Raw genomic sequence first — 20,406 nt, forward strand, 5'->3', positions numbered from 1 at the left:
GACAACAGGTTGGACATGAGCCAGCAGTTTGCCTTTGTGGGATCCTGGGATGCATTAAAAAGAGCATGGCCAGAAAGTCGAGGGAGTTGATCCTCCCCCCTACTCTGTCCTAGCGAGGCCACATTTGGACTACTGTGTCCAGTTCTGGGTTCCCCAGTTCAAAAAGACAGGGATCTCCTAGGAGGAGTCCAGCATAGGGCCACAAAAATGATAAATGGCTTAGAGCATCTCTCATATGAGGAAAGGCTGAGTAACCCACATCTGTTCAGCTTAGGTAAAAGAAGACTGAGAGGGGATATGATAAATGTTTATAAATAACTAAAGGGAGGTGGGAGGCAAATGGATGAGGCCAGGTTCTCCTCGGTAGTATACAGCAATAGGACAAGGAGTAATGGCCTAGAACTTGAACATAGGAAGCTGCATACAAACATCAGAAGAACTTTAAGGGTGATGGAGCACTGGAACAAAAGAGAATGGATAGGAAAAAAAGAAGTAGGAGGGAAGGGAAGTATTCATGATCATGATAGTACCGGAGAGATTCCACAAGGAATTAGTGAGGAGAACGGCATTCATGCACCTGCTGCGATCTTCTCCTGCAGAACAAACTTGGCAGAGAACTGTACTCCCACACTCATACTGAATGATTTCAGAGTTGAAGTGGTTAAAAATCCACTTGTAATTGAGGATTTCATAGTGGCATCAAACAAGCTGCCCGTTAGGTTTAGAGAACTAGGCACCATCTATTCACAGAATCACACAGAACCGCAGAATTGTAGGGGTTGGAAAGGACCTCTGGAGATCATCTAGTCCCCAGTTCATGTCGGAGTGGAAAAGAAGGCAACTTCAGGAGCATGCGAGTTTACCTCCAGGCCCAGGTTAGCCTTGTGTGAATCTTAATCCTTGTTTGAATCTTAATCCTTGTTTTCAAGCAGCCTCGAATTATCCATGGTGTCTGGAAGACTTTTGTACTAGAAGAGAACCTTGGAGGTAATTCAGTGATAAGCAAGATAGAGTCTTTGGAACAGAGTTTTCCAGTGAACAGGCTGATTTCACTTTAAAAACTTCCCGATTGTTGATTCATCAGATCCCAAAAGTAGCTCAGGCTAGAAATCCTGAACTTGCTTCAGCTGAACTCAGCATTAGTTTGTAATTAGTTTGTTGGCAAAATTGTTGAAATATTCTTTGTCTGTCTTTCCTGCTCCAAAGGCACATACCCGAACCAGTGTCTCCATATGGTGCTGTGCAACCCTGCAGATGCCACAATACAGTCGAAGCTAGCTCAGAAGTGTGCAATATGCCATTTTTCTGTCATGGCAACCTTGTATTTACAGCCTCTGGTTTTCCTCCAGATTCTTTTAGAAATTAATGTTTAGGCTGTATTTGAATGTCCTGATCGGGCTCATATGAGTGGTTGTAACTTGGCCAAGCTGGTGAGAACAGCTTTCAGCTGTGAGCAGTAAAGAGAGGGCTACTGTAACTACCAGTTCAGTGAGGCAGTGATTGAAAGTAAGGATGCAGGCTGATGGGAACAAGAGAGATTTCAAGAATATCAAAGAGATGAAAGCTGCCTCAAATGTATGGATGCAAATGTGTGCAGCCCTGGGGAACAAGTGAGAGGAATTCATGCTGTTGGTACAGCAATGTTGGAACAGCAAAATGATGGTGATGGATGGACATGCTCCTCAGGAGGAAAGGGGGAAAACCTGGGGATGAAGAGGGGTGCCCTTTTTACAAAGGTGCAGCCTGGGCACTTGGGTTGGACAACAGGCTGCCTGAGAGCATAGCTCAGGATGAGAAAAGAAGATGGTAGGAGTGACAGGATGGTGACAATGCATTATAGTCCTGCTGAGCAGGGTGCTAAGGGAAGTCCAGCACTGGAACAGGTTGTCTGGGAAGGTTGTATAGTCCTCATCCACAGAAATTTAAGACCTGACTAGATATGGGCCTGAGCAACTTGGTTGGAGTTCACAGCTAATCCAATCAGAGCAGGAGGCTGAATAGGTCCAAAGGTCCCTTCCAACCTGATTTATCCTGGGATCTGAAGTCCAAAGGACAGAACCACAACTGAGGCAGACAAAGAGCACCACCTAAGAAGACCCAACACTGTGACTGTGTCTCAGCCAAGAGCATTATGCACAGGTCCTCACACAGCCAATGGCTGAAGATCACAGCTTTGGAGTCCCGTGAAGCCCCAGAATAGTGGAATAGTAGCAATTGCAGTAGAACCCACTCCTGAAACTCTTGTGAGCAACAAAATGTACGGAAAAGGGGAAAAACAAACAAACAAACAAAAACCCACCAACAACAAAAAAAGCAAACCTGGCAACAAGTGTGAACTTGAAGTTAATGTCCCAGAGAGCATTTTCTCAGGGCAAGGAACTTTGAAATGTTTCCAATTTCTCTCACCAATTAAGAGTCAGGGAATGTAAGACTGCACTAAGAAGTACTCCCAGTGAGGGGAGGGGGCAGAGGGTCAAAAATGTGCTTAATTTACTCATGTTCCTTACTCTACATTGCTGGAGAGGACACACGTATCAGCAACAAGTTTGAGAACTAAAACTTACTGCCTCACTCTTGCTGAGACATCGTTTAGAGCCTATGAACTTTCAAGTACAGACCATCTCCACTCTCTTTATTTGACAAACATCCAACCCTTGTTTTTACTGACAGAACCATATTGATGGCTTCTAAACATTATCAGTGCAAGGAGGCTGCTGCCCTCAGGAAAATATAATCACATCATCCTCTTGATTTCCTACATATACCCCCTCAAGTCATGGTCCTCTTCTCACAGGTGGTTTCACGACTCTTCCCTCAACTGCAAGCTGTGTCTGGCAGAAGCTGACCGGCTGCCCTGACCTCAGCTTCTTCCAAGGAAGCTGACAGGCTGATTCACATTGCCAATGAGAACTGTTCCTGCAGGCTTTGCTCAGCAGCTGGCCCCCAGCGCCCTGAGCCTGCAGGTACCTGAAACAAGCACCTGTGCACTTTCATTGCTGCAGCAAAGCTTTGGACTTCCAGCTTTTCTATTCAGAAGTTGGACTGTAGCCAGGACAATTGTTCAGAACTATTCCCAGAAGCGACAGACAGTCTAAACAGAAACGTGATGCTGAAAGGCTCTGCATACACAGCAACCACGTTATGCCCTGCCTTTTAAGGAGTTCTAAGCAGCTTGAATGCCTATGTACATTTACAAATAAACCATTCTGACCCAAAGTCGTGTTTCAGAGTCATTCAACTGCATAAACAAAATTCAAAGTTTATTGGTGTTTGACTGCAAGCATCTTATGTCTAAGTGTCAAAATTGTTATAGTCTTTCTATGTGACATCAAGCCAGTGTGAATATAATGCAAGTAGGTATACACTATCATCACAGATGGGCTGTATGCTTCTGTCTCAGTAAGTTTGCTGTTGATACCCCTACTCCTCATATACGTAAGACCTTCAGTAAATTCTTGAGAGGTCCTTTGCTCTGGAGTGAACCCTGTCAGGTGCTACAGACTATGAACACTGTGCTGATGCAACTATTCTCTTACACTTATGACACCACAGATCATGCTCCCTTAGTCATGAGTCATGTCCCTCCAACTCACAGGACCAGCAACCCAAGAACTATCATTAATATTAAAAGCCAGGGCTTTTTGCATTAGATGCCTCTGCTTTTTCCTCATTCCAATTTGTTAGGTAACCATCTTCACCAAATATCAGTCCAACGTTTTCCTTAGATCTCCTCTCGCTGTTGACATACTTAAAAAAATCATTTTTTGCTGACACAATGGCCAGTGTCAACTCGAGCTGAGCTTTGGCTTTTCTTATTTTCTCCCTGCAACTGTGAACTGTAGCTCTTTTCATCTCCCTGACCTTGCTTCCAGAGATCGTAGGTTATTTTTCTGCCCATGTTCCAAAAGGAGTTCCCTGTTCAGTAAAGCTGATATTCTCTTCTATTTGCTTGACACAATGGGATTGCTTGCTCCCATGTTTTTAAAAGGTGGTTCTTAAGAAGTGAGCAGCTCTTATAGAGCTCCTGAACTCTCTAAAGCAGATTGCCAGGGGATGCTGCTAACTAACTCTCTGAGCAGCTTAAAGTTTGCTCTCTTAAGATCCAGGGTGGTAACTCTGCTGACCTCTTCTGAACTCAGCTATTTAATGATCGCTGTGGCTAAGACAGCCACCTACCATCACACCTCCCACAAGACTTTCCTTATGCTCAAAAGACAGTTCTAGAAGGGCACCTCTCCCAGCTGGCTAAGCACTTGTGACAAGAAGTTATCTTCAGTGTGCTTTAGGAATTTCACAGGCTTGCCTGTCGCGGTACTAAAATATTCCAGTTTATATCTGGGAAGTTTAAGTCTCCCAAAAGGATGAGAGTTACTGATCCAGAGATTTCTCTTAATTGCTTGTGGAATACCTCATCTCTGTCACCATGGATGGATGACTGATAGCAGAAACCAACAACAAAATCTGTTTGCTATCCTTCCCCTTAATCCTTGCCAGAGACTCTCTATCACATCATCTCTATGTGGGGATCCCTGTTACCTGCTCTATTTAACAGGGAAAGAGACAACCCACAAGTACTCAAGTGTCACCTAATCTTCAAATGCTTCAAAAAGCTTTCAAGTCTACTGCTTAGGAAACAGAAGAAAACATCTTGGTTCTATGAAGTTTAAGTTAGCAACAGACTGCTTACCACATCCATGACAAGCTTGCTATGAAAAGATTTGTATTAGCACCAATAATAAGTTACAGTAAACTTCATCCAACTTCCAAAAAAGGTCATAGTTCATACACTAGCACAGAGATTTAAGTAGAAAGCTAAGTTTGAATTTCAAGGCTCAGGAAAGTTAATAGAAGAATTAATTCCTGTGACTAGGATAATAAATCTGTAAGTCATTCTTTGATGAAACATCTAGCAGTGTGAAATGGACACATATGAATATTATTTTAAAAATCAAATAAATTAATATAGCATTGATCTGTCCCTCAAAGTCTGTTTAGACTGTTAACTGCTGAACTCCTTACCCAGCAGTGTTTTTACAAATACTCTGGAATTACACATTATTTCCTATATGATCTCTAATAAATATATCTCAGGGAAAAGAGACACTTCTCAAATGATAATACCAGTTGCGACAAACAAAAAGAAAGCCCACAACAAAGCATATACCAGTACAGCATTAAAGAATCTAAAAATACTGAAAATTAAAGTTAGCATAAACATGAATATTACATCTGTATGACAATCTCTGATTTACAGTAATTCTTGCACAGTACTTAAAGGAGTCGAAATAACAATCTGTGTAATTGTTCTCATCATGCTTGCCATTTAGTTGTAATGCATCAGTGGCATCACAAATCTACCTGAAAATCTGTAATTTGTCTGCCCTCTTTCCATTTCTCTTTCTGTCTTCATTCCTTCCAGCCCTCTCTATACTCCTCCAAAAACACTCTCTTGTGGTATAAAGCACAGAGAACTCAATGCTTCAAGACAGTTGACTCTTGCTGGCCTAGCTGATCTGAGACATGGACAGTCAGCACTCCATTGAATATCTGAAAAGTAAGACAGGACTGTGGGCTCAAGTATGTTATAGGATTTCCTGTGAAATCCCAAAAAGGACAAAGAGAGTAGCAGTGATAGTGAGAGGAAGGTTTTGGTGCTGTCCAGTAGGCAGCAACTTTCAGGAGAATTGATAAAGTCAGAAGAGCACCAAAAAGTCTTCTGCTGGAAACTGAAATACGAGTTTAAATTGAAGTTGAAGGCAAAATGAGAAAACATAAGCAGATAAGTATGAGTCGGAACAAGCACTATGTGTAAAATAAAATAAAGATTTGGTTGAAGAAGTTTGAGAACAGGTGGTAAACACGAGCACACCCACTTTTCCAACACAAAACAGGTGCTCTATCCTTGGAGAGCAATAACCTACGAAACTGTAAACCCTGTTATCTAATTCCATCCTCTTTATTTTTGTCTTAGCTCTAGCCCCATGAATTGAAAACAATTCCAAAAACAGACACATGCACTTTAGTTTTACTGGCTTCTTGCATGTGACTGCAGTGGAAGCAATGGTTCAAAATTCATCTTCTTTTAAGATGTGCTTTCATTGAAAAGTGGTTACTTCTTGAGCTTTTACTTAACCAAAAAGAATTAACTGAAACAATTCCCAGTGGCTTTTTCCCTTGCTCCTCTTTTCATTCATTTTTTTCTTTTTTGAAGTGTCCAATCAAAGTCTGCTTCCAAAATGTATCTGTAAAATTTGCATTTTAATGCTCTTCATTCACAAAACAGATGGAAAAGTGAAGAGTAAAGGAGAAGATGACGTACAGAAAGTAGACCTGTACAAAAAACATCACAATGACAACCAGAGGTCACCAACTCTCCATTTCACCACAAAAGAAATATTAAAAGCAATATTCTTCAAACTGTGTCACATTCAATTCCTAAAACAGAACAGCAGCTACTGTGTTTCTGTGCTGAAAGTCACTTTCCCACTGCTTTCTGTACATTGTTTGCATCACTTAACTTTAAAGAGTCCAAGAGGCTTTTGATTGTTTCACTTCCTATTCCCTTTGTCCTACTCTTCAACGTGTTTGGATTGCTTTTTCCAAATGGTATCAGTACAGCTGCCAGTCCCCAGGGCTCCTTATTGATCATTTGCTGAGTTTTATCTTCCTTCTGTAAAATCCAGGCGCTTTCTCTGGCCACAGCTACAAATTTCTCCAGCTGTGGCTGATTAACATTCTTGCTGATATTAAGGTCTTGTTCAAAAGGATTCCAGATATAAAGAGGAGACGACTCAGGTTTATTTACTTCCTTTCCCTGCAGATAGTGTAAAGAAAAAAACTAAGTTGCACAGATGCATTATATGCTGAGCAAGTAACATCACTCGAGTGATTACATTAGGAGTTTTCTGACCTAGAAGACCACTTTTGGGGGAAAAAAGTAGGCATTATTAATCAAGTTAATTTTCCTGTCAATCTGAGTGTATGACTCCTGTTCTCTAAATCTTCTTTGTAGTTACTTTCCTCGCCACACTGAACTTAGATTTCCTTCAAGGCAAAGAATGTACTACAACAACTCACCCTGTCATTTTAGCCATTCTCCCATTTGCTTTTCCACAAATTTCACTTGCTGCAATCTACTCCTATCTTTGTGCATGTGCAGCATGAGTATCAAATTAACGTGCACAGCCTCGTCTGATAAACGATTTCATGAGCTTCACCTGTTCAAATCATTTCTCTCACAGTGCTCACTAAGAGCTGGTATAATAATGCAAGATTACTGCTCCGGCTGAAATTCTCCTTAGTTCAGTTTGTCATTTAAGTACAGAGCTATTTAGACCATGGCCCACTTTTGTGCAGTTAGTATAGTAAAATACAAGTTACTGTCAACTATGCAGTTTGCTAGTTCTACACACTTCCATCATATTGCTTATCAGCACTCCTCAGGTGACTTGCTATGCATTACAACACAAGGCTCTATAAGCCTTCCACTGCATGCCCTAGCAGGAACCTAGCAGCTAATGCTAGCCCAGAAGTGTTCACATGCATGCTGCATACCCTTGCTCCAGGGCTAAGACAGCTAGTTAAACAAAAGAACATCCACAACGCAGACATTTCCCTTGTCCAGTTCAGGATCTGCACAAGGAGGTTTGTTTTTGTGTTTTTTGTTGTTTTTTTTTTGTTTTGTTTTGTTTTTTTAATTTTTATTTTTTTTTATTTTTTAACTTGTCTTTTAAGGCGTAGTGGCAAACAATAGTTACCCAGCTTAATTAGTTGGGTCGATCTATATCAGAAAAACAAACAAAACAACTTTTATGTCAGAAACTGGTAACGTTCAAGTAGGAAATGAAACACATCCAAGAGTGACCACACAGCAGCACAGCAATAAAACCCCTTACTCTGCAAGAAGCCCAGCAGAAACAGGTACTAGTAGTTACTGTATTTACATATACGTGTCCATTACACTTGCATATACATACACACACAGAAATCCCCACAGAGCATGACTTAATTATATAAAGAAAACAAGATTACAGTGCAGACCTCTTGGTAAGCATACAATCATGTTATCTGTCATGCTCACTGAGCTGTAACTATGCTAACTGAAGGTTGATGGTAACTGCAGTAGGAAACAGAAGTGTAAAAAGCAAGTTTCAAAACTCAGTTTAAATTTTAATGTGGACACTTTGGATTTGTACTCGCAACTTGAAATGCAAAGTTTTTAAGCACGCTGTGTTTGTCACTGACTTTTGCTATGACAAATATTGTGACATTTTAAAAGTTCCTGCTTTGTAAAACAGTCACTTTTTATATAGGGTGGTCACAAAAGAATCATAAAGACTTAGCATTATAGTTTCTGCTTTCCAGCACATACAGTACTGACACAGCACTGTTAAGAACGCTACCATAAGCAATCAGGGTTTGAGAAGAAAGCTCTTCCTTCAAGCAGAGAACTCAGTTTCTGGAAACAACCAATCTGCATGCACTTTGTATAGATACTTAAAAATGAAAGCAGTTGTTTAACATAGGCAGCTTCTCAAACTGTAGACAATAGAAGTTTAATTGATAATGATGAGAGATTAAAATTCATTTACCTTTCGAAGATTTATGGAATTCTTTCTGAAGTCAAAGTTTCCAAAGTATTGAAAGAAGTCACACAGCAACTCATCTAAGGGAGAGAAAGCGAACTAGCATTAAGGAAATGTTTATTTTCAGCATGCTCAGAAAAAGCAAAGGTAATGAAGATTTACCTACCAAGCGTTTCTGTATTTTTTGTAGGCTTTATCTTGCTTAAGTCGCTCACAAATGAGCAATCATACCCTCCAATTACATCTTTGTCTTTTTCATCTGAAACAAAAATTGCAAGCATATTTTGAAGAGATAAAAAATAAAATGTCATCGTACATAATAAAATTCAGATATAAGACATGATTGAATTCAATGAATGTATCGTATTAAGTAATGCAAATTACAAATTCATAACAAACTTCAAGGTCAAGATTCAAATAAAATGGTTAAAGATTTAAAAGGAAAAACAAATCTTTGGACAAAGTAAGGGAAAGAAGCATGAGGAAATGGTATTTTCAAAAACCTACAGGAATAAGTTGTATGACATCTATGTATCTCTGAAGTTAAAGCAACAAACATGGTATGTCTGCATACAGAGCTTTATAATACACTAAACCAGTAAAATTTTCTGAGGATAGTAACTACACAAAGCATCAACAATTACACTCAAGCGTCCATCCTCTTTTTCAGAAAAGCTAATAGGAATATCTTGTAAAAATTTCATAAATAGCTCTTTCATTATTCTGCGTATACAAGTGCTTGATTTATTTTGAGAGTCTGTTGGTAACTGCTAATGGAAACATTCCAAATGATATTAAAGCAACAGATCATCTTCTCAAGGCTTTCAAGGAAGCATCTCAATAAGCTGTGTAAAAAAGTGGGGAATCAAGAATTTGGGAAGTCATTCTCCATGCTTTGTTCAATTAGCTAAAGATAACACACTCTGAAATTGAGATATTGAAACAGTCAGAACAACTTGCTTATTAAGGTAAAAAAATTATTTGCAATTGCCCTGGATAGCCTCAAGGACAATACAAATAGTGTGAGAAGAAAATACAGGTACATTTGATGCCTTTAAAACAATACATAGAATCATAGAATCACAGAATCACTCAGGTTGGAAAAGACCTTCAAGATCACCAAGTCCAACCACAGCCTAACCATACTACCCTAACAACCCTCTGCTAAATCATGTCCCTGAGCACCACATCCAAACGGTTTTTAAACACATCCAGGGATGGTGACTCAACCACCTCCCTGGGGAGCCTATTCCAGTGCTTAACAACCCTTTCTGTAAGGAAGTTTTCCTGATATCCAACCTAAACTTCCCCTGGCACATATATCAATCTGCACAAAATCCTTAGAACCTGCAGAGACATTTGAAATCTTATGAGTCTGCTGTAAAATACAATAACAAAAAGAAACAGCGTGGGAGCACTGTGAAAATAAATGATTTAAGTTGTTCAAGGCCCTCTGAGCAGAATTAAGCATTGTACTGAAAACAGATGAAGTTTGCATTTTAGGATAAATTACTTTTACAAAAAGTACATATGAAACTTATACGTTCCCTCAAACATCAGGCACAGACAATGCATATTGCTAGTTGAGAGCACAGAGGAATGCCTTGGGTTTATCCCTAACCTTACAAAGTTAAGGTAATTGTGAGAAATGTCTCAAGCTCTTTCACAAACAGTTGCTCTTACCTGCCAGCTCTTTAAGTTGGTCTAGTGTTGGAATGATAGGCGGCGATCTCTTTTGCAGAAAAAACATGATCATCATGGTTAAAGAGAAGTTTGTAATCCAGGTACCAGGCACACTGTTTGTAAGTCCATGAACACGGGCCCAGCATCGTAAACTGAACACCAGAGCTCTTACACGGGGATCTAGACAGCCGTAAATGTACAGGAGTTCTGAACATTTTATAGCAATGCTGAGGAAGGAAAAAAAAAGTTGTAAATAATAATGCAATTATTGTTATGATGCCAGTGCTGGCTGTTCAGCACTAGATTATCAGTTATAAGGGAAGAGGGTATCCATATAAAAACAAACAAACAAACAAAAATCCACGCATAACTTTTATTCATGGAAGAAAAGAAAAAAAAACCAAACAGATGAAAGTGTCTCAAATTGTCCAGGATAATATATCTGATAACTGTCAATAATAAAAAGGATACAGTTAAAGGTAAACAATAATAATGCACTTGTGCTGTTTCCTTGTTCCACAAGGTAGTGGAAAAGAAAATAAGAATATTATGTATTTGGAGTTAGATCTACGCACAGTCAAGGCCAAAACCACATAATTTAGCCACAATTGCCTTTGGAGTGTACTGGAGAACATCCCTATCCTAACATAGAAGGGGAAAAAAATCAATAGAAAAAATACAAAATAGAACTTATCTTACAATCTCACTCTAAAGGCTTAACAATTTATTGATTTTCCAACAACTAATGTTTGAAGTTGGACGTCATTCAGTTTGTGACAGCAAAAATGCACTTAATCTTGTTTTAAAACAATTTTGAAGTATTAAAAATGTTATTGGTGTGACTGGAAGAAACTTGAAGTTGTTCAGCAAAGTCTTTAAACAAACACAAGCAGACATTGCAGCTGAAAGCAACAGCTTTGCTCCCAGGTGCTCACTCTTATTTCTATATTACCACATCCATTGTGTTGATGTGTGTTGACAGTTGTTCACAATAACTATCCAAATCCAGGTCCTGCTGCAAAACCACTAATCTGGAAGGATAAAAGTTTTCAGATGGATCAGCTCTGTTTCATCACATGGTTGTACAAACTTTCTTATAGAGTACAAATGGGAGGGCAATATAGAGCAGATAATAAATGGAAGGAGGATGTGAGAGCAAGACTTACTTTGCAAAGCTAGTTTAAAGTGTTTGCTGAACTACCCTGCTTTTACTTCCAGTCTTGCACTGAATTCCTCTAAAAATTCACCAAGGCATTTGGGGATGGCTGCTGCATCAAAACCTTCTAATACCTGCACTTCTAAAGATTCAAGTGTGAAGTTCTCCTTGTGTCCATGAATATTTTTTATTTCTCCAAGTAACAATATTAACACAGTCCCACCAAACCAGCCTTTGCAGAGAACTAAAAAAAAAAAAAAAAAAAATCTGCAAGGAAACCTATGCTGACTCTCACTGCGGCTAAACATATTAAAAAAATGTTAATGTTATGATAATACTGAGCAAATATCACAGAACTCCTGTATATTCTGAAACTGAACGTGGGGTAATTCAGAAAATTCAGTCTACTACCTGACTGCATCTGATGTGTGCAAATCACAAAATCTGTAGTAGAAGGTGAGTTGAGAAGAACATTGAAAGATAATCACTTGTGTTTTACCATTCCCTAACAAACAAAAATGGTTACATACTTGTTTTTAATTATGTGCACGTCTGCTAGTGCTACAGATGGATACTGGATTCAGGTGGTTATTTCTTAACAAAGTAAGTGACAGCAAAACAAATAAATCAAATGCTTGACTATCAGCCACTGATTACCTAAAAACATGGGAGCAAGGAGAAAAGGAGAAAGATGCAGAGAACAATTTGTGAGATGCCTGCTCCCTCTACTGGGTGCTGTTGTGAATGGTACAAATGATAGTAAAACTTCAGGCTGTTTTCTAATGCACAAAGTTAATGCAGTATTCCAGATATTTTGCCAGTAAAAAGGATGCAGACCCCAAAATAACTAGAAATCCAATGATTGCAAATCAGCTGATAATTACAATTCTCATGATACGGCTGCTTAATTTGGAAAGCAATCCAAACAAGGCTTTGCATATACATGTACACGAAGAGATGACTTAAGAACCATGTCTGCTTTCAGTTCCTTACAAGACAACCTTATTGGGTAGAATGTTTTTCAGGCCTTCAGTTTTTGCTAGCAATTATTTACTATATTGGAGAAACAGATATTTAACACATTGGGAAACAAAGTTCTAATAGGCAAAAATATCCCTTTCAGACCCAACATTCATATTTGATAAAAAACACAGAACTGAGTAGGCTGGAACTTCTCATTACAAGTTTCCAGAACTTAGTATTCATCCTAAACCATTTAAAACCAGGTCTTACCTGTTGCTCACTGACAGGTCGCACTGGAATCCTGTTGGTTGATGGGAGAATTTCACCAGGGGGCAGCGAGCGTTGAGTATCTTCTGTACGCTTGAATACCCAGGACCAAAATTGTCAAGACAATCACCAATTATAGAAAGAATCTTCTGAGTTGCTAATCTTTCCGATGGTAATCTTTTCATCTGATACTCCATTTCAAAGGGACCTTTTTTCTAACGAAAGATTTTGAAAAGTAAACTATTAGTTCTGGAACTAGAGAGAAATTAAAGAGTACTTCAGCAAGATTACAAGAGTTTGCAGAGTAGCTTGTATGGTGAATTTTCGAAAGCAATCTGCAGAACTTGTAAAAAGTTAAACCATACTGCTTTTTCTTGTACAGTTCTGTCCTCAGTGATTCAATTTTTCCCACATTGATAGTGAGTAACTTACTGTGAAGTTATCTGATGAGGGTACAATGCCACTACATTACCTAACACAATTCATTCTGGAATTCTCGAGATGGTATATACGTTGACTGAAGAAGGTATTACAAAGTAGGAGGGACAAAACATAACCAAACCACTGCCAATTTCAAACCACCAGTAATTCTATTTCATAACCTCAAAGTACAATGTACTAGTTAGTACAAGTATAAAGGAAAACGTCTTTTTTATTTAAAAATAAAATAAAGAATCAGCACGCGAGTTGCTTACTGCTTCAAGATGAAGGTTAGTTTCCTTAAGATTTAAAGTAATCACAGCAGAGCAGCTGCCTTCTAACATCAGACATAAATTTCCCTGCAGATCTTTGAATTTTGAACTGCCACATGTGCAGTTTACATTCCAGTAAAACAACCTACAGAATTTGTTCTCTTTATATTCTCTCAGTTTTTAAGCCTCAGCTAATTTTGGTTGCTGATCTGATGCTTGACAGTGGCTTATCCTCCCCTCTGAAACATATAATGAATGTAATGTGAATGCACACAATACAAACAGCGTTACACAGTGACCTAATTAGTCCTCCAGGAGACAAGTAAAGGTGGTCACTTCTGTTGCCACCACACCAGTGCAAAGAATGCAGACAGGCAAAACAGCTCAGAAGTCACAAACCTTGCAACCCTTCCCACAGCTTCACTTCAGGAACTGAAATTTATGTCTCTATGATAACAACTAAGGCAACCTTTCCTTGCTGCCAACAGTTTTCGAGCTAGCATGTGTGTGAGCATATCAGGAGAGTGGTCCCTAACCACACTGGGCTGAGCAGCTTCATGCTACAGCAGTGCTGGCTCAAAGAGAAAGGGGCCTACAACTCTGAGGGAGGTAGCAGGAAAAAAAAAAATACAGGGACTTGGCTGACACATAGGCATCCTCGTGTTTGTAGCTCTATGTGACAAAAAAAATATCACTATGTGCCTTCCTGGGTGGCAGCTCAGTATCTTAGAAGCTGGATGGACTTTTTCATGATGAAACAGACACTCTTAGTCAGTAGGACTTACAGATGGAGTTTTGGTTCCTCTTGTGGGAGAATGAAGTACTGACACCACTTGTGATTCTCCATCAGTTCTTGCCACGCCACTCAAAAGGTTTGGACAAACTACTACTTTGGGGGTAAATTCATTACCCTCGGTAGCTTAAATGTTACTCTCAAACACCTGTTGTTACTCTAAAATTATCACAGAACTCTGCTTTAAGTTATTCACTCATCTCCCAAACCACGAGAAGCTGAAAACAAATGCTGCACTGATAATCTGATCTTGGTAAGGGAACTATTTACCGAAGTACTGATGATGTGGACTGAAACCTCTCCAGAAAGGCTAAATATTGGGAGAGCAACAGTGAATTAGTTGTCCTTTTGATCTGAGGCATCTTAGAACATGTAAAGAAATGCTAATTAAAAAAAAAAACTAAGGGAAGTTCTATGGTCCAGGAAATCTGTCATTAGAATGACATCGTTCATTATGTCAATCAAAAGAAAATCTCCTTTTTCTACACCTTGATTTCAAAACTATTTTAGTAGCTGATCTCAAGCACAGGGATGTTAAAGTGAAAATTTCTGTTCCGCTGATCTTACAAAATAGGACTGCAGTGACATGAATCATTTAATTTAAGCTGAATTTATTAAGCATACTCTAATACTCCGTGATATCTCAGCATGTCATCGCTTCAAAATTAAAAAAAAAAAAAAACAACAAAAGAGAAAAAACATTAAAAAATGGGCAGTTGTGAGTACACTTGCCTCCCTTCTGATTTGCAAAAGTTTTTCAAAACCACAAACAAAAAGTTGACCTCTCAGGATAAATGACATCAACAGCCAAATGTTCTTTTTCGTGGCATTAATACAGGACTTCTGCAGAACGATGACTGATTTGATGATCTCTTCTCCAGCTTTCACACATTAAGTAATACATTTCAGGTATGCTCATTTTTCTCAGAACTGGGATTAATGCCCTGCTGAAGTACATGTGCTCAGAGAAATCATACGTTTACCAATCCAACACAGTTTTTAATACCGGTCTGACTGAACAACTGATATATGCATATAAAAAGGATTAAAACAAATGTTAAACTGTGGGAAAGATGTTTTTAAAGATGTTTAAACCTAAGATTTACCATGACCCACTACCTTTCTTCCTTAGGCCTGTTTTGCAATTCTGAATTCGTCTTTTACTGCAAGACTGCCTTCAGAGTATGTGTTTTCTTTAGAAAGTATGACATGAAAGAAGGATTTTATTGCTGCAGAGCATCAGTACCAAACATCAGCTAGTTACAATATGTGCTTTGAAAACAGACATTTTATACTTAGATTTTTTTCCCCAAAACTCAAGAGGCAACTAAATGTAAAGGGTTGTTGGATTTCCAACAAACTCTCAGCGATCTTGTCTTTCCACTGACATATCTTTCATTATAATCGATCACTGCAATAAAAATGAAAACTTTGAAGGCATATTTCTTTAAAAATCAAAAACAAGGCAAAACAGAAGTAGCACAGAAAAGCTGAGCAAATCTCAATCTCCAAAAGCTTTAGGTCACTGTCATTTTTTTTAAGAGGAAAACAGAACTAGCTTTCCCCAGGCCATTACTATATAAATGAACAGTTTTCAAAATGCCAGAATCACTTAATTACCAACTCAGAATTCATGAAGAATCCCAGCTTGTTCACAGGATACTTACGATCCAAATCTACCTTCTTACTGTCCCAATTCTCACCTCCTTTCCTATTTCCTTCTCCAATTCAAAAGGACAATTACACTATCCATAAAAAAAAAACAGCAGCAAGAGACAAGAGCCTTTCAAAAATGCCCTGCCTGGTCATTTCCCACTCTCTATGCCTGCATGCACCAGGACTAAGATACAAGATACAATCCATTCTAAATAACTCTTACAATCTGAAGCTGCCTGAATCCCAATACAGGGATATACAGTACAGACTTCCACATCCTTGCATGGGTGAAAACACAGTTAAGATAAAATTGAATACGTGTGCTGAAAAAAGCAATGCTGTTCCCTGAGTATTGCTTATTGGCAGTGTTGTGTAACCATCCAACTTCTCAAGATACAGATGGAAATTCTGCACTTTGGTCAGCAAATTCAAGTGAACATATTTCAATTTCAAGCCTCTACACTTGCTTAGTAAGCATCAACTGTCTTGGTGCTCATTGCTGTGTTATCAATGAGATAATCAAATAATTACAAAGTACGTTATGGAAAGTGCGACAACTAAGAACATCTGCATTATTATTTGGCTCAGTTCCTGCTTCACTCCTAGGTCCTGCTCCCAGCACATCCTCAGGTTCCTTCCAGTAATAAGCCAAACCAATTCCGTTCTCAATGAAACCATACAATGCTAACACAATAAATTGTCTCTGGACAGACACTGCAAACATGAACAGTGCTAAGTGCAATTATCCACCAGCATTACCCCTCAACACCTCCACACACACTTACAGGTAATGTTTCTGTAGCATTGTTACAGTAACTTTCTAATCTGAGGAAAAACAATCTGACAGCACTCTCAAAATGCACACACACAGGCAGATAGATTATTATGTATCAGGATAGAGAGGACCCTAAAAATCACAGCCCAGCCTTAGTGAAGTCCAGCAGCTCCAGAAAAGAAAAAAGCAGCAGGACTGGAAGATCTGGTACTGCTGAATCAGCTTTGGACGATGAAAGTTTTCTTCAGCCTGACAGTACACACAAAGCCTGCACAACCAGCAAGTTATTTTCTTCCTATTACAAAGGATGAAGACTAGAGCTGCACGGAGTCATCTTACCATTTTTGTAGGATGCTTCTGTGTATCACGGAAGTCCAGAAACATGTCCACATCACATCCCAATTTGCCAAAGGTGTTCACTGAAGAGCCAAATGGCTTTACAGAGCTGTCTGGAAAATACGCGCGTGCAAAATCCCGAACCAGAGAACAGGCCAAGTATCGAAGCTTGATGTTTTCTTCTGTAAGTTGATACTCATTCAGCAGAATGTACATTTGACTGCTTATCTACATAAGAAAATAAACATTGCAAAAACATAACGCCCCATCTTCTGCCTACCGATATATATTTTCATCCACTTACTACCACCGCACTTAGAAAATTTTAATTTAGACTCAAACAACTTTATTTCCTATAGACAAAATTATTGTAAGAATCAGTCATTTTTTTTCCTGTTTGTTTCAATGTATGACAACCATTGACACAATTCTAAAAGGGGTTATTTTTAACAGAAAAAAAAAATGCTTTAAAAGCTTCACACGACCACTTGCAAATGTTACATGGACATGGTTCGTTTTCACTTGAGAGAACTTATACTTACACTGTCTGCATGACAAAGCTTTGGAATAAGCTCATTCACTGGAATGTGAGACTGTGGAGAGAGGTTTACTGGCCTTTCTTCAGCAGCTTGACTACCGGGGTTTTTCAGTGTGAAAGTAAAAAGTCTGGATTTATATGGGACAACATGATGCTCAGCAGCCCTTGGAATTCCAGTAACAGCCTGTAGTGAGGCTACACTGCTCTTCTCAGAAAATTCTATTAAAGCATTAATACCCTAAAATATTAAAAATGGAAACAGTGTTAGATAAATGCATATGAGCATCGAACTGATTGCACTCACATTATTCAGATCTGCCTGGAAATACTGTGGCATATTAGAAAAAGTCCTGAAGCTGAATGACTGCTCCCGTATGTTAATATTTTTAAGAAAATTTTATACAAAAGGTCAAAAAAAATTAAGCCATGTTATTCTTGATAGTAAGCACTAAACATCTACCTTCAAAAAGAAGCATACTAAAGGGTTAGCTCTATTTTTCAGAAAATCAGCAGTGCAACATCAAAATTTCAAAGATTTGGCATAAAACAAGTCGTGAGATTCACTTAAAAACAGGCATTGCTTAGGTAATTTAAATACACAAATTTGTTGTGCAACATCTTGTAATCAATAATAAAGACAAAAATTAGTTGAATATACTATATATAATATGCATAACTTAGATGTATAAGGCTTGACCAAATTATTGTGTTTCTTTTCATCTAAGCGTAGATTCTACTTTGTATTGTCAGCTACTTACACGATTTTCAAAAAAGAAGTAATTGTCAATTTTTCCATGGCTGGATAAATACTGCAGTAATTTTTTTTCATTAAGTTTTGATGGGCACTTAATTAAAACACTCCGATCTGCCTGTTCCAATCGTTCTGTCTGAACCTCAGTGAATGTCTTCTTCCTGCTATTGACTTCAGCATCTGTAAGAAGAAACAAGCATCAAGTTTTTCTTCTACACAAAGATATAAAATTGATTTTTGTTCTCTGAATTTACTCTCGCACTCTGGGAGGATCACAGCAAAACAGAAAACTCCAGAGAGAAAGAAATACATTCAGAAGTGTATTTCTCTCACAGATGCATACATTTTCTAAGAACAAAGAACAGGATGGAAACCATATTGTCCTTCCTCGATATCACAGGACATTTGATGATATGAGGAATCTTTGGTCTTCTCTGATTTGCTATTCACCATCAGAAACTCAGCATGTGAGTCCAGCAACAGCACCAGACGGAGCTACACTGTTAGCAAGCTGCTCTAAAAACATAATACCTCTCTGCCACCACAAAAACAGCACTTTCACCTTCAGAACAATTCTACACTTGGTTATTTTTACAACTCATCACCTTCCTTTACAGCAAACTCCTACACAAAATTTTCTTTTTGTACTACACTTTCATCAACTCACTTCAAATAACCTGCAGATCAGTAAGACCTTGCCACACTACTGGCAATCTATACTACTGCTGCTGACAGTCAACAAAATCAACATGTAAATAAGACATGCTGGAATACCCAGAAATACAGAAAACACATCCCAAACCTGAATTATAATCACAAACCTGCACAACTCAAACTAATCAAATGACCACACCATTTACATGTCGAAGGCTTCCTGTTCACACTACCATTCATAATTCAAGACTGGGAAGACAGAGAGCATGCAGTTATTTCCCTGTGGCTACACTTGCTACAAAGATTCAATAGGGAGCTTTCTCGGTGAGTTTGCGGATTCAAGAAAATCTTAGTCTAACCAAATCTGCTAGCATTTATACTTATTTTTAAAAAGAAGTTTTACAGTTTCTGCCTTTCACACAAGCTTGTAAACATAAAGCAGCTGTTTCCATAGCTTAGTTGTATGTAACACTGCTCATCAAAATACTGAAGAGGCACAAGTGGCTGAGTATCAACAGCAGACAGTCCTCAGATGAATGCATTCATTTTAAATGCTTGAGATGCAGTCCTCATTGCTTTCTTTCTTCCCCTGTACGTTTCAGGTTTGTGCCATAGTCTTGCAGTTACCAAACAGGTGCCCACCTGCATTGCTGCTGGCCCCCAGCAGTGCTCAATGCACTCTAATGCTGCCCTCCGTGATGCTGACACACCTGTTCACATAGCATGGAGCAAATCGGGTGAGACAAATGACCTAATGTATACACCAAAACAAGAGGATTAACTGAAATCTGGACGTACTCCTTCACCCAACTTGCTGCATGTTTGTTAGCCCAGGGACACAAACAGCAGAGAACTGTGTTTTTTCTGAGTGACTGTCGTACTACAGCCCGGCCTTCCCTGCTCGCTAAGCTACAGAACGCCTCTCAGGCTCAGAAACACGAGTGCACACGTGGCCGCCGAACGCCTTTCCAGCTCTGACCCAGGCGTAAGGGCACAGGCTGGCTGCAGGGACCGAGCTGCACGCACGGCCACGGCATACCGCTCAGCCCTCACCGCTCCCTGCCTCGCCCTGAAGGCGCAGCCCTGGGTTGTTTAGCGGGACGGACGTCTCCGCTTAACCCACCTCCGGCCTCCACGCATGCAGTACGCCCGGGCCGGGCGGCGGGCCCCGCTCTCCCGGCTGCACTCTGAGCCGGGAGGTCGCGCGCCGACCCCGCCGCCCTCGGGCGGCCTCAGCCGGGACGCCGCGACCCGCGGACGACCCGCGGCCTCTCCCGGAGCGTCACCGCCCCTCCCCCGCCCCCCCAAGAAGAGACACGACGGCCCGAGGCGAGCGGGGAGCGCGGCGCGGCCCGCACCGCCTCACCTGCCTCCTCGGCGCCGCCCGCCCGCTGCAGCGCGGGCCCCGAGGAGCCGAGGCGGGCGGCCGCCGGGCCGGGGGGCAGCAGGCGACCCCGCAGCAGGCACAGAGCCCGCCCTCCCGCGCGCTGCGCCATCGCCCGGCCGATCCGCGCCGCCTGCCGGCATCACGCGTGCGCACAGCGCCCGGCCTACGGC

General features: G+C 40.0%; 1 protein-coding gene across 1 annotated transcript; it reads right to left on the minus strand.

Moving 5' to 3' along the window:
* Positions 1–3,233: 3,233 nt before the first annotated feature.
* MTPAP (mitochondrial poly(A) polymerase) lies at positions 3,234–20,406 on the minus strand. Its single transcript, XM_085227162.1, has 9 exons — positions 20,216–20,406; positions 18,203–18,375; positions 17,449–17,682; positions 16,910–17,134; positions 12,658–12,869; positions 10,269–10,495; positions 8,752–8,844; positions 8,592–8,665; positions 3,234–6,814 (listed from the first exon to the last, which is right to left on the minus strand). The coding sequence occupies exons 1-9, from the start codon at positions 20,343–20,345 to the stop codon at positions 6,476–6,478; spliced, it is 1,707 nt and encodes a 568-aa protein (XP_085083288.1). The 5' UTR covers positions 20,346–20,406; the 3' UTR covers positions 3,234–6,475.

Source organism: Meleagris gallopavo, chromosome 6 (genome assembly GCF_905368555.1).
Source record: "Meleagris gallopavo chromosome 6, MGAL_WU_HG_1.1, whole genome shotgun sequence".
NCBI lineage: Eukaryota > Metazoa > Chordata > Aves > Galliformes > Phasianidae > Meleagris > Meleagris gallopavo.

Excerpts from the sequence above, each read along its gene's own strand:
- MTPAP (XM_085227162.1), bottom strand. The coding sequence starts at position 20,345 with ATGGCGCAGCGCGCGGGAGGGCGGGCTCTGTGCCTGCTGCGGGGTCGC. Across the intron at positions 17,135-17,448 it reads AGCTTTGTCATGCAGACAGT|ATAAGCAGTCAAATGTACAT; the intron begins GTAAGTATAAGT and ends TTTCTTATGTAG. Across the intron at positions 6,815-8,591 it reads ATTCCATAAATCTTCGAAAG|GGAAAGGAAGTAAATAAACC; the intron begins GTAAATGAATTT and ends CACTATCTGCAG.